Source organism: Triticum urartu, chromosome 3A (assembly GCF_056163025.1).
Source record: "Triticum urartu cultivar PI428250 chromosome 3A, HENAU_Tu73, whole genome shotgun sequence".
NCBI lineage: Eukaryota > Viridiplantae > Streptophyta > Magnoliopsida > Poales > Poaceae > Triticum > Triticum urartu.
In genome coordinates, this window is record NC_141875.1 from 506,984,230 (window position 1) to 506,997,953 (window position 13,724).

The 13,724-nt window shown below is 49.4% G+C and overlaps 3 protein-coding genes across 5 annotated transcripts; 2 read left to right on the forward strand and 1 right to left on the reverse strand.

The window, feature by feature from the left end:
• The first annotated feature begins 1,519 nt into the window (after positions 1-1,519).
• Positions 1,520-2,302, forward strand: LOC125544704 (protein S40-1). Its single transcript, XM_048708447.2, has one exon. The coding sequence runs from the start codon at positions 1,774-1,776 to the stop codon at positions 2,065-2,067; it is 294 nt and encodes a 97-aa protein (XP_048564404.1). The 5' UTR covers positions 1,520-1,773; the 3' UTR covers positions 2,068-2,302.
• Positions 2,303-6,393: 4,091 nt separating this feature from the next.
• On the forward strand, positions 6,394-7,252 carry LOC125544706 (protein S40-3-like). The gene has a single exon (XM_048708449.2). The coding sequence runs from the start codon at positions 6,491-6,493 to the stop codon at positions 6,860-6,862; it is 372 nt and encodes a 123-aa protein (XP_048564406.1). The 5' UTR covers positions 6,394-6,490; the 3' UTR covers positions 6,863-7,252.
• Positions 7,253-7,476: 224 nt separating this feature from the next.
• On the reverse strand, positions 7,477-11,422 carry LOC125544705 (NADH:ubiquinone oxidoreductase intermediate-associated protein 30). 3 transcript variants are annotated; one of them, XR_007299611.2, is made up of 8 exons: positions 11,033-11,422; positions 10,222-10,335; positions 9,305-9,367; positions 8,698-8,789; positions 8,369-8,449; positions 8,198-8,296; positions 7,615-7,965; positions 7,477-7,508 (listed from the first exon to the last, which is right to left on the reverse strand). XR_007299611.2 is itself a non-coding variant. In XM_048708448.2 (8 exons), the coding sequence occupies exons 2-8, from the start codon at positions 11,082-11,084 to the stop codon at positions 7,777-7,779; spliced, it is 690 nt and encodes a 229-aa protein (XP_048564405.1). In that variant the 5' UTR covers positions 11,085-11,160; positions 11,264-11,421; the 3' UTR covers positions 7,477-7,776. The 3 variants fall into 3 exon arrangements, 1 of the variants encoding a protein (XP_048564405.1); XR_015619218.1 differs by having other exon boundaries at positions 7,477-7,520; XM_048708448.2 differs by having other exon boundaries at positions 7,477-7,965; positions 11,033-11,160; positions 11,264-11,421.
• Positions 11,423-13,724: the final 2,302 nt, after the last annotated feature.

Genomic DNA, 13,724 nt, shown 5'->3' on the forward strand with positions numbered 1-13,724 from the left:
TCTCGATTCAACGTACGTGCATGGCCCTCGATCGACCCCTGAACAATGACATTGCCTCACAAACCCTCAACATCACTCTCATCGTCGGACGATTCTTCAGCCGATGATTAACATATGATGTTATTCTAAAGAAAAACTCAATCGAGCTATCCGTCGTGATCGTTCGAAGTGATGAATCCGTACCTTACAAACAGGCCGGGCAAATGGCCGAACACCTAGTAGGCGTCGATGGCCACGAGTATGGACGAGTCTCGGCCCTGTCCTTTTCGGTTCCAGGAGCAGGGTCGTCGAACTCCACGGCCTTCGGTGGTGCCGTGCCGAGGGGCGTTGGCGGCCCCTGAGTAGGGTGCAGGAAGCGAGCTACACTGTTGACGGCAAAGAGGTGAAAACAACGCCGGTGGTGGGGTGTTGGTGGTGGCTCGGCCTGGCTGGGGGCGCCGGGGTGGTAAAGCGGATGGAGTCTAGGTGGTAGCTGCGAGGGTGAAGAGGCCGGAAGGTCAAGCTCGGAGGGTGTTGGGCTACATGTTGGCATGTGTGCGACCGAGAGGCGAGTCATGAAAGGAAGGTGCAGGCATCCGCGGCGTGTCCACACCAACGCAAACCCAGCCAAAATTTAGCCGGAAACGGATCGAAGCAGACATGAAACGGGCAAAGGGCCATTTGCATCAGCGGGTTGGGCCATAAGTATTTTCCGCACGAACAAAAACTAACGCGCATGGACAAAATGGGTTGGCCCATTGAAGTTGCCAAAATTACGCTGATGCGAAATATCATTTGACGAGCCGTTCACAAGTTCATCGAACCTAGCCCTCTGGACGTCCACTTCCTAACCGTTTCCCGTTGCATGTGAGCATCGTCCTCCTAACTGATGCCACCGTACCAAAGCATGGCAGTGAGTGAAGATCAATCGTCCGATAAAGCGGCCCTTTTGATGTTGGCTATGCTAGACACATCGCTCAGAGCTCTGAGCGATCGAACACCATGCATGCCGCATGTGCCACTGCCAAGTGAAGCAGAGTTTCTGCCGGCGCGTCCACCCACAGATCCTGGGGCGTGCCACGCGTGCAAATCCTTCCCCGGACGTCAGTGTTATCCACAAAGGTGCACCTGCACGCCGCACGCAGACACACAGATCAACAACACGTGGGGTATGCCAGACGAGCAACACAGCCAATCAAGAAACGGTCCGGCCGGTTGGCTTTCCTTGGCGCTGCGACAAAACGCACGATCGCCGCAAATCGCGTCCGGGTTCATTCATCAAGCACCAAAACGATCGATCAGATCAAAATCAAAATCAGGAGCTAGGTGGAGTGGTCGAGCCTGAAAGGCAAAGCCAACCGGCCACATCGATCTCCTACTAATTGAGCAACGCGATTACGTGAACGTACGGGGGAATATCAAGTGCCTTAATTTTGTTGCGTAGCAACTAGCAAGCCAAGCCCAGCCGCCCAAGCCAGCCAGGCGCTGGGGCTGGATCGCGGACGGGATTATGGAATTATTCCTTTCCCTTCCCGTCAAAGCTCAAAACCGCATACTTATCTGTCACACCGGGGCAAGGCGGTGCAGCTCCACACGGAACGTGCCTAGCTTAGCTTCGCCTACCTAGGCCGCTGCCTGCCGGGCCCTATAAATCCCTCGCGCCGCGGCGAGCTGCGGAGGGGATATCTCGGCGAGCTGTCTGTCCGTCCGTCGTGTTGCACAAGCTCTCGTCATTGCTCGCCTCATTCACAGCTAGCTACTTAGCTACGAGCTCGTGCTGCCGGCCGGCCGGTCATGTCGTCGACGACGCAGAGCGCGGCCGTGTCGGCGAAATGCGCGGCGTGGGCGCAGGAGCGGCGGCCGTTCACGCACCCGATCGAGATCCCGGCGGCCTCGGGCGCGCCGGACGAGCGGAGGGGCCGCGGCGAGGAGGAGGACGGCGGGGAGGTGGAGCCGCCGCACGTGCTCATGGCGCGGCGCAGGGCGGCCTCCTCGGTGTGCTCCGGCCAGGGGCGGACGCTCAAGGGCCGGGACCTCACGCGCACGCGCGACTCCGTCCTCCGCATGACCGGCTTCATCGAGAGCTAGCCCCTCCTTGCCGCGCGCGCGCGCGCCCGCCTGTCTCGCTCGTGGCCAGCGGCGCGCGGCCGGGCTCAAGGGTCTTCTTGGGTTGATCCAGTTTGTGTAGTAGAGTAAATAAGATAGCTACGGAGCCTAGGGCGGATGCCGCTGAATTTTCTTCAATCGGTCTCATTTGTGAATTGGTTGGAATCGGAAGAGCGAGATGAAATTTAATCCGTTGGTGTAAAACTTATTCTGTTTGTACGCGCGCGCGTGTGTGTGACATATACTACTCCATATGTAAAAAAAAATTACTTCATATGTAAAAAATAATAAGTACATATGGTCAAAATGCAAATGCAATGTGGTTTTCCATCTACACATCGCTGACTCGCTGCTGATTCAGTAACCGCGACGCGCACGCACACTGCACCGGCATCTATGTGGACACTGGACTCATTCAAACAACTACTGGATCAGCTGTGGGATTACATACATGGGTAACTTCTGAAAATCCCCATGCAAGATAATACTAGTGCTAGCATAGGACAAAAATGGCTGGATGGGTAGTTGGGTAATCAGCTTAGAGAGTCCTAGATATATACCCCATCCAGGCATCCACCATCTAATAATACTACTATTAATACGTACTTACCCTATCCAAATACACACCAACAAAGCTAGCTAGGGGATCAAGTCAAGCATAGGACGATGCAACGGGAAGAGCAGGAGGGGGAAGAATTCCATGAAGCAGACATACTGTGGCCATAGCCAGATGCAGCCCAGGATCCGGGCTACTCTGATGACGACGGCGACGAAGGCCATGACGAGCACTCCGGCGAGTACCGCCGCCCCGCCCGTCCGGCCAAGGCGCCAAACCGGCGGAAAGCGTCTTCCCCTATCGACATCCCCGGGAAGACCGGTAAGGCTACTGGTGCAAAGGCGCCGGCTCATCAGGCCGGGTTGAGCAAGTTCGGCGCGAGCTTTGCGGGCGCTGGCGCCGGCAGCCTGGTGATCGGCAGCCATGTCTTCGTGCCGCCGCACGTCATCGTCGATCGGAGGGCCAAGAGGGACACGGCGATGCTGATGCTCCTCGACGCGCCCAAGGTCGGGAGAGTGAGGGCGATGGTGATGCTCGACTAATACCGAAAGTTTTTTTCCCACCCTACCGAAAGTTTTCGTCGAAAATGTTCGCCTCATTTCAAATAATTTTGAGCCATTTTTGTGTAATTGACCTGAAAGCGAGCTCCTCCTACTGTTTACCTCGAAATGGCACAGCGAGTCATGTAATCCGAATACGTGTAGAAATGCATGCATACGTGGTAACACGTACGTTTATTTGAAAGGGTAGCCTCCTGCCGGCGCTTATCCGTTCACTGTTTATTTGCACGCATTTTATTTTGACATGCGTGTGGGCAGAAGAAGATGGTAGTCATCTGTTTTTTTTCTGTTGAACACGTCATCTGTCAGACAGTCAATAATACCACCCTTAATAACCGATTAACCTTCATGAGAAGTTAATATTATACTACACGTTATTAACTTGATCCACGCAAGTTTAACACAGTATCTCTTACTTCCTGAACAAGGAAAACTTTGTGCATGCCCCCGGGGAGGAGCAGTACCATGCTTGGACGCAAAAGGAAAGTAATCCCCCACTCCCAGCGAGAAACAATTAAGTAGTAGAGTGCAAACTTATCCTTCAAGAATGGAGGAATATATATGCGCGTTGAACATTTCCGATTAAACCTAACCTCTCCCCAGGATTTACAGCTGTTGGAGGGCAAGCATATACATGGGCGCAAGCAACGGCGAGCCCTATATATCATTTCATCTCCTCCGATCCGAAGCATACAATTGGACACGTCGTATATAACCTTATCTTCTTCTTCCTCCTCTCTGCCTTGATTACGTGTGCAAATGCCCTCAAGCAACCTCTCCTACTCGCCCGGATGTGCACGTCAGTACAGGTGTCTGCATGCCATTGCTGGTGCAGTGCACGAGTTCCTCTCTGGATTTTGTTGGGTAGCTGGCTTGCGAGCTGTGGCCACTTGCATGAAATGATGAAAGACACTATTCTGTGGCTGACCTTGTGGTGATCTGGCCAATGGAGATGTGAGCACTCTTCTCCGGTTTCTTGCGTGACATTTATATTTCTCACAGATCCGTTTCAAAAAAAAAAATTCTCACAGTTTGTAGCCCACCTGTTCACTCTCAGAGCCTCGTGTTCTTGTGCGACAGCCACCGTGCCAGTATAAACAACTCAGCAATCAATCATTGACTTACCGGAAGCGTCTAATTAATTCCCCTATCCAAGATGACACGCCCATTGGCTTGCGTGGCAGAATGACAGATTTTGCACTACTTGTCATCCCGGCAGTACTACTACTATTCGGCTTTTATTACGCAAGAGAGAGAGAGAGCAAGAGGGTCTACGGGCAAATTCAACACCTCAAACACCTGAGAGTGCGTCCGGGCACGTTCACGGACCGTGACTGAGCATGTCTAAAAAAATGCATTCCACATCTAGATACCTTAAATCTATATTATTACATGCAACATGAAACATAATCAAACAGGGCTCATTCGCTCCCCGCTCGTCCGACTCCGCCATGGCCATGTCCGATGGCCGGCTGCGCTCCTTAGAATGTTGGTTAGGTCACCGACAAGGTAAAGTAAGGCATGAGACACGAGCCGGCTCACGAGACTCAATGCGTCGTTGTCTCCCATGCTTGTTTCTCGTTGAAGCCCGAAACCCGCTGGGTGACGGTAAACATCCGTATCTGTCCGGGGGCGAGCCGCCGACGTCCACCACGATGTGGTTGCCTCGCCGGGACTGATGCCCCGTATGGGGCGCCGGAGATGCGACTTCTTTTGCTACCGGTTTGAAATGTGAAAATTCTACCTAGCACTTTTGGTATTTGAACAATTTGCGTTGAGTTCTAGGCCAAAAGTCTCAGCATTCCTACTGTATGAAAATACCCGTTGGAACCCGCAAGGCTCCTATTCGCAAGCAAAAAAAAAACGCGCAAGGCTCTAACACGTTGGCCTAGCCAGTGTGGGAGGAGAGATTTGGTAGCAAGTCGTCATTGACTTCCAAAACCATACACGAAGTACATACCAACGTCCAACGATAATAACGGACGGATCGGGCATTCGGGCTTATTACGCGAGCAAATCATTCATGCGACGCGTTGTGCCCAGTTTCTGCCTTTCTTTCCCTGTACAGCCACGCGTCGAGCGGAACGTGCGTGGATGCTTCCCATCCATTACCTTGCCTGCAGTGCACACGCCAATGATGACGAAACCAATGATCGCACTCGGTCCCACGGCGCAGCAGCGTCCTCGAAATGATTTGCAAAGCGCAGGCCAGTGGATTCCGTTTGCTTCCCAGCGAGAGGACCAAAGGCTACACGAGTAGGTCCGTGAGAGCGTCGCAGGGGCGCGGGGGACGCGTGTGACGCGGTCGAGGATTGATTAATCTGGATCAAGCCTGGCGTAATCTTGCCACACTTTAAAAATGGGATCTCGCGCTCGTGTATTCGGCGAGCCTCGTCAGAGCTGCTGCGCGCGGTGCTTTAGATTATGATTACTACGTACTTCCTCGTGTCCTTTTTACTCTGCATATAAGGATTGTCTGAAATCAAATTTCATAAAGTTTGACCATATTTATATGAAAAAAATATTAACATTTATAATGCTAAATTTATACAATATGAAAAATAAAGTCATGACACATCTAATGTTGTTGATTTCACATTCTAAATGATTGTATTTTTTTCTATAAACTTAGTCAAAGTTTACGAGGTTTGATTTTAGACAAATCTTATATGCGAATTAAAAAGGACCGAAGGGAGTAACTTTCAAAGGATTTTACCACCTTGTTTGTAGGTGTATGTGACGCTTCGTCACCTGCCACGAATGATCAGATTCATCATTAGTACTACTAGTACATTAATAAGTACTCCATCCGTTCGAACGGCTGAGAAATGAATGTATCTAGATGTATTTTAATTGTAGATACATCCATTTTTATGACAAGTAATTTCAAACGGGGGGAGTAGTACCAAATAGAAGAAAGAAAATAGTGGGAGCAACTCATCGCTCGCGCTTGTATATACGAGTGCAACTTCTTAAAAAGATATCTGAAAAAACAGATTGCAGCTTCATGTCGACCAACTTTATTTCTATGTGTGTGAGCCGGTGGATTGGATCAGCCTTTATTTGACCTGGCCCGGTAGGCACGCTCCGGCCTCATCCTCCACGCGGCTGCCGCCGTACGTGGGAAGCTACACCTACACACACGGCATGGTGCCACACCGCCTATATATACGCGCTTCCCCGTCACAGGATAGGACGCTTAAGCAGAAAAGAAAGATCATCGAGCTTCCAATCCAGGTCCTCACTCATCACCGGTGCAATACGTGCGCGAGTACAAAACCGCACAGACATGTCGACGGTGGAGGAGGAGCTGTCCGAGTGCGAGGTGCTGTGGCCGGAGACGCGCCACGGCGCTCCGGGGAGCGCGTGGGGGCCATCGACGGCGGCTCCCAGGGCCTCCAGGGACCGCCGGCAGTGCTCTGCGCCGGTGGACATTCCCAGGGCCGCGCACCTGTCCGGCGGGCGCGCTGGCCTGGACGACGACGAGGAGGAGGAGGAGGACGGCGCCATGGTGCCGCCGCACCTGATGGTGTCGCGCAGGTGGTCGGAGGGGAAGGCGGCGGCGGCCTTCTCGCTGCGGTCCGGGCCCGGGCGGGCGCACCGGGACCTCAACCACCTGCGCAACTCCGTGCTGCGGATGACCGGCTTCATCGAAGGGTGACGGACGAGGCGGACCCGTCATCTGTGCATATGTGCGAGAAAAGTCAGTCACCACGCGTCTTCCCGACGGTGTTGGCCGGTCAATTTTGTTCGGCTCATCTTCCCCGTGGTTGCCAATCAAATTAATTAATTTGCATCCCTTGGTTGATGCAAATCGGCCAGTAGTGAGTTAGGATTTTTTTTTTGAATGGAATAGTATACATTTTTTTGAATAATCTACGACTGTACTACTCCCTCCGTCCGAAAATACTTGTTATCAAGATAAACAGAAAATAATGTATTTAGAACTAAAATACATTTAGATACATCCTCTTTTATTTATTTTAATGAAAAGTATTTCCAGACAAAGGGAGTATGAGATTCTTCAGATTGAACCGCGTCCATTTTTTCATCCTTAGTCCGGAGAAGTTTCTGTTGCTGTGGCATGTCGGCACGGGCTTTTCAACATTTGACCAAACAGGGCAAGCCTGATACGTTGAAGTAGCGAACAAAAAACGTGCGATTTAGCAGGTGGACAATTCAAAAGGTCCCATTCAAAAATGCTAAAAAAAACATCAACTAGGCTTCACGGAAACTGGCAACAGTTTATGCAGAACGTAGCACCAAAAAATTCCATGGCCTGAAGAAAAAATCTTTATTCAATGGCCCTGAAAAGATAACTATTTCCAAGGTTACTGCTCTGATACAAAGTGAAACATTTCATGCATCTACAATGGATGCTGGATTTGTCAATCTGTGGTATGACGGTTTTACCGTTGTTATTGACGACACTCATCTATCGCCGTAGGACAAAGAAGCTGCATAGAGAATGAGATTCTCTTTTGTTAAGGAGCTCAGCAATCAAACTGGAAGGAAAATGCTCGTTGGAATTTTAGGCCTCTATCTTGTGAAAGCCGGAAGAACAAACTGCGGGAATCACAGGGACCTCATCGCCTTGATCCAATCAACGTCTAATCTAAAATCGCCTGGCCCAGTCTTAGCACCAGGAACGCCGCCTTCTGCATTTAACGAGAGAGACATTCCCACGACGCGAGAAGGATTCATTTCCATGTTCGCTTCGATCACGTTTCCTTTCCATGTAGGTAAATAGCTATCGAGAGGGATCTGGATGGAAAAACAGAGTGGTGTTTTAATCATGAACAAACATATACTCCCTCCATTTCTAAATATAAGCCTTTTTACAGATTTCAATACAGACTACATTCGGATGTATATAGACATATTTTAGAGTGTACATTCACTCATTTTGCTCTGTATGTAGTCCGTATTGAAATCTCTAAAAGGGCTCATATTTAGAAACGGAGGGAGTAATTGCAGTTGTGACTAGAGAAATTACCTTCAAGATCCGCCAGCTACCCTGAGGTACGTACACGAAAGCCTGCCACGAGTTATCTTCCTCTTGTCCAGGTGAATTCACCCAGTTCTCTGTGTATATCTGTATACAAATATGGAGCATTATATTGACTGGACATCAATTATTCATTATTTTTGCCAGTCGTATACGTACAGTAGATATGTAGGTTCTTCCATCCCCTCTGAGCTTCATTGCTATTGTATCATACGAATCAAGATCGATGTAACCATCAAACTGAAACAAGGAATCACATGAAGTCAGCAGAACAGAATCTACATACTGAGAATGCTCAAAATTAGAAATCATTGTTATTTCGTGGACAGCATTATGGTGCCTATTTAAAGATATGTATACTTTCTACTTTTTTTAAGTAACAGACAATCATTTTCAATGTAACAGCATCATTTTACTAGTACTGTGATTAGCTAGTCCATAGACACCCTTCACCAGCTATATCCCTCAGTGCAGAAAGAACGCTATACCTTCTTTGATCGCATTCCGCAGAAACCACTCCGCCTGATCCTCCATGGTGATCCCTCGGACATATCCAAGGAGAGGTTGCCAGAAAAGACACCTTCACGAGTGCAAATGTTGGTTAAATCGTTGAAAAAACTGTGAAGCTTAAAATTAATATGAGCTAGTAAGGAATACGGTCCATGGAAATCATGAATAAATGGATTTCATGTTTCATATAATTATATTCAGCTGTTATTAATCAGTACATAGAAAAGACGGCAGCTGATACTCCCTGCTAAACTAGACTAGTACAGACAAATGACAATGAACAGTACCACAAGTCATTCCCTTTTTTAGACAGCATTTCATGTTTCATATAATAATATTCAACTGCTATTAACCAGTACATAGAAAAGGTAGCAGCTGATATTCCCTGCTAAACTAAACTAGTACAGACAAATGACAATGAACCACTACAAGGCATTCCCTTTTTTAGACAGCGATTAAGCTTATTTCTTCTCATAGGTTCTACATGACTGCAGTTACACACCACATACGAACTGGAAAATAATGCGAGCTATACTTCAAAAGATTGGGCCAGCTGGAAAATTAAGCATGTCAAAGACATAGTACCTGTTGATGAAGTATCTCCACCAGAAACACTATCAGTTATCTCCAGTGATGCGGATGATAAACCTGGAGAACAACACTGTTCAATCATATTATCTCATAGATGCAAATACAAGTTTGATAGTAGTTCCGTTTTACAAAAAGGTGCAGACAGCATATAAATTTGATACAGATGTCAGAGAGATAATCATCTGTGGTGGAGAAAACAGGTTATCAAATTTCCGTCAGACGTAATCATCTGTGGTGGAGAAACAGGTTATCAAATTTCCGTCAGACGTAAGAAGCAATCCCATGAAAATTATTGTAAGCCATGAGGCACTACACAGTCTTGATGCTTTACTCATCTATAAAGAAAGTAAACTAGTACGTATAATTCATCGGTATCAGGTATAATGCTCTACAGTATGCACAAAGGAAATGGACAGTAATGCTCTACTGTAGCACATATCCTTAGGAAGGACTTAAACCATACATCAGGAAGATTCTAAGTACCACAACTCAATAGCAAATCATTTATGTTGTTCTCCGGAAGATACAAGGAAGATACAGTGGTATTAGATATAATACTCCGCGGGAGCACAAAGGAAACAGACAGTAATGCTCTACTGCAGCACATAATCTTAGGAAGGACTACACTACTCAAAACAAGGAAGTACCATGGACGCCTAAATCAGTAACATATTCATCTAAAGACAACATTCTTCAGCGACTCAACATGTCACCTTCTTTGCATATTCCGAGAATAATAGAAAATTACAATTTTGGTGCCAGGCAGAAATGTTGGGAATTCAAATCTTTCATGAGTATCTGACAATAAAAGAAGTACAAACGTGCTTTACTCTATGTCTCTACCATATCAGTTATTCAGAGAAACTGTGACAACTATATTTAAAGAAGAAATCATCAACTTGATGCATTACCTCCATACTCTGAATCCGAGTACAAGTGCCACTTCTTCACCTCATCTTTTGAATTGAAATTGAAGATGTATCTTTCACTTGGTGGAAATAAATCTTCTGAATTCCATACAACAGCTGCCAATTTGGTATATATGGGTACAAGATTAATGCATAGGCCCAAAATAATGTGTATATTGTGATGTACTACTGTTACAAAATCCGGACGTAATGCCAACAGAGATAAGGGGTTAGATATGCCAAAAGAGTTGTCAGATGACTTAGGGGAAGGTGTGAAAATTCACTGGATACATGCTGCCAATTAGAGGAGAAAAATATTCGGCACAATTTTCCCTTTATATAGAAACATGATAAATTTATTTACCATACCATACAGTTAGCGAAATGCATGAGTAGTAACTTCTTAAAAATCAGCTTACGGTGCCATAGGCAACAACTAAAGGTTTATATATCAGTTTATGTTCGGAATGAAATCGAAATAGTGAATATATACTCTGGTTAGTGATCTGTTAGTATTGGACTGATATCCACGGTAATTCCTATCCCAATTCGTCAGTACGAAATAACCTTATGTGCACTGCATCGCACTAATCGTCAGGCTCCACTCGCAGCGAGCAAGCTAAGTTCTTCACACTCAGGACTTGAGAGAGTAGGCATGATTCCTACAATGACCTCTTCCAGTTAACATTTCGGCATTTCGCACACAACAACGGTTCAAGACTATCATAGGCAACACGACTATGGGTTTCGTTGAGGAAATGGACCGAATAGGCACAGTGTATCAACGAGATTGGGGTGTGTGATAGGGACCTACCTCGCTTGGTAGCGTTCACGGAAGCTTGCCAGAGCGCCCGCAGCCTCGACATGGCGAAAGCTCACTAGTACCTTTGATCCGGAGAGGGCGAGCCTAGGATCCGAAGGGAGCGGCCAGCAGACGGTGACCTGGATAGGAGCAGACGGGTCAGCGGTGGAGCGCGGCCCGACGGTTGTGAATGGAGCCGCTCTCGCCGGAGGAGCAGCACGAGGATGGCCGGAGGCGTACAACCTCGTCCGGCGGCGAGGACCAACTTGTGGGGGAGCGCCACTGGCGTTGCGGAAGGGGGCGGCGGCGGGTCGGCGCCAGCGGAAGGGGGACGGAGGGCCTGTCGAGGGCCAGATGGGTTAAAGGATTCAGATCACACGGTGAGAAGTGGCGTGGCCGCTGTAAGAGTTCCTTAAGAGCAACTCCTACTTGCCGACCTATTTCATCCGCGCATGTTTGTTTGGATCGTCGTGAAGTCAACGCGCCGATCTAAATGAACACACGTCAGCTTTTTGACCGTCTGTCAACCCGTTTCTGAATCAAATTTGAGTATCGTTTGCGTCGACCCGGATAAGAAACGAACATTCACGACGCGCACCTACTCCTCTTCTGATCCGCCAGTCGATGGCACAACGACCATCATTTCCCTTCATTTGCCCAAAACCCTCCCGGCCGCTAGCGCTTCCGACCGCTCGCCATGGACGACACGCCGATCCTTGACGCCGCCGCGGGCCTCACCTCTGTCGCCTCCGCCAAAGGCAAGCCACACGCGTCCCGCGAGACAGCAGCGCCGCCCAAGAAGAAGAAGCAGCTGACGCCCGAGGAGCGGGCCTTCCAGTCGGCCAAGAGGAAGGGCCGAAGGGACACACATAATGCAAGGGACGAAGCGGCGGCCGTCGCCGCCCTCATCTTCTGATCCACCAATGCTTGAGTCGCCGCGTCAACAAGGGAGGCCTGATCTACCTAGGGTTAAACCCTAGACAGCAAGGGCTTGCCCACGCCGCCGTGGCCGCGACCAGCACGGGCTCGTCGGTATTTCCTCGGATGATGCTGCCAGATTCGCCGCACACGTCTGTCATGTTGCCGATTTCCGGCTTCCACGTCTATCTACAAGCCTCCCGCTTCTACAGGGAATGCTCGCGGGAGGTGGGCGTGGTGGCGCCATCCACACCCGCGCCAACTCCCGTGGCCATCGACCTCAACGCCACGTCGGTGGCTGGTGCATCCTCCTCCAGAGGGGTGAGGAAACGCCCGCGTGAGATGCCAGCCAACATGCTCCCCGGCAATCGCAACCTGTTCGACAGAATGTCGGTGGCCAGCGACGATGAAATGGCCAACCGTTTCATCATCGAGAATATTATCTTCGAAGGTGGTGCGGCGGCCGCTGCCTCTGCTGGCGGTGACACCGCGGCTGCCTGCGATCCCGAGAAGACCCAAAGCCAAGATCGTCGATCGCTATTCACGCTGATGATCTATGATTAAGCTAGCATGGACGACACCTTTATGCAAGATAATGCAGTTATGGAAGTTGGTTTTCTATTAAATTATTATCTTATTTGTGCTTCTTGTTTTCTTTGGATCGATTCTTTTTGCGAAGAATTGGTGAATTATTTACTCTGATGTACCAAGATGTCGTTCAATAAAATGAAAAAAGCAATGAAATTTATTTCAATGGCCAATAATGAAAAAAATTTGAAAAAAAATTACTGATGGGCTGCTTGGTCCGGCCAAAATTTAGTGACTAAAAAAATAGTCCACTAAGCTTTACTCGACGGTTTACTTTATCTTTTACGGAATCGATAACTCCCGAACAACCAGTGTTTTTGCTTCTCGCCCCGAACGCTCTAATCATCGTCCATTTTTCTGCACTAATTTTAAAGCATGTCAGAGTGCCACGTCGGATGAGGGGTAGCGTTCGGGGATAACGACGCCCACAACGAACGCTCCACCCACTCCACCATTCCCCATTTCTCCCCTTTCTCCCCTGCTCTATCCTCCCCTCGCTTCTAGAGCTCCGCCCGAGAGAGGCGATTTCCATGTTGGTCTATGGAGTCCAGCTACGCATTTCTCCGGTGAGCTACGGGTGGCCGGTGCGTGATGGCGAGGACCACGGTGGCGAGCTCGGATAGCAGCTGATGTTGCGGCAGTCAGCGCGTGGCTCGGCCAATGGAGCTGTTCAGGGGGCCTCCGCGCATCGTTTGTGCGCGTGCGCCGCTTGCTCCCTGCGCCGCCGCCGCCGGCAACGAGCTCTCTCTCTCTCGACCAGATCCGTTTTGACGTCTTTGTCCGTACAGAGGAGACCAGCCGCCGTCGGTGGTTGTGGTGTTGAGGGCTTGCCGCAGGTGACCAGGGAGGAGAATGGCGGTGGAGGAGGCGAGAATGGCACCTGGGCTGGCGGGCGCGTGGTGCTGAGCAGTGGCTCGCAGGCGCGGTTGCGGCGGCACGATACTTGGCGCCCGCGGGGTGGCCAGGTTGAGCCTGTTGCTCGCGGCGCACGGTGGCCATGGTGAGTCGGCTGATCACAGCATCCAATGGCAGCTCACCGAGACACACCGACGGAAGCGCATGGAGAAGCACAACGCATCTGTTGCTTTTTCGTCGCTGGCATGCGCTCCTGAAGCGGGGAGCTCCAGCCTCTGTGGTATCAATGTGTCGTAGTTTTGAGTTCTGCACTTAGATACCACAAAATACCTAGTTGTTATTT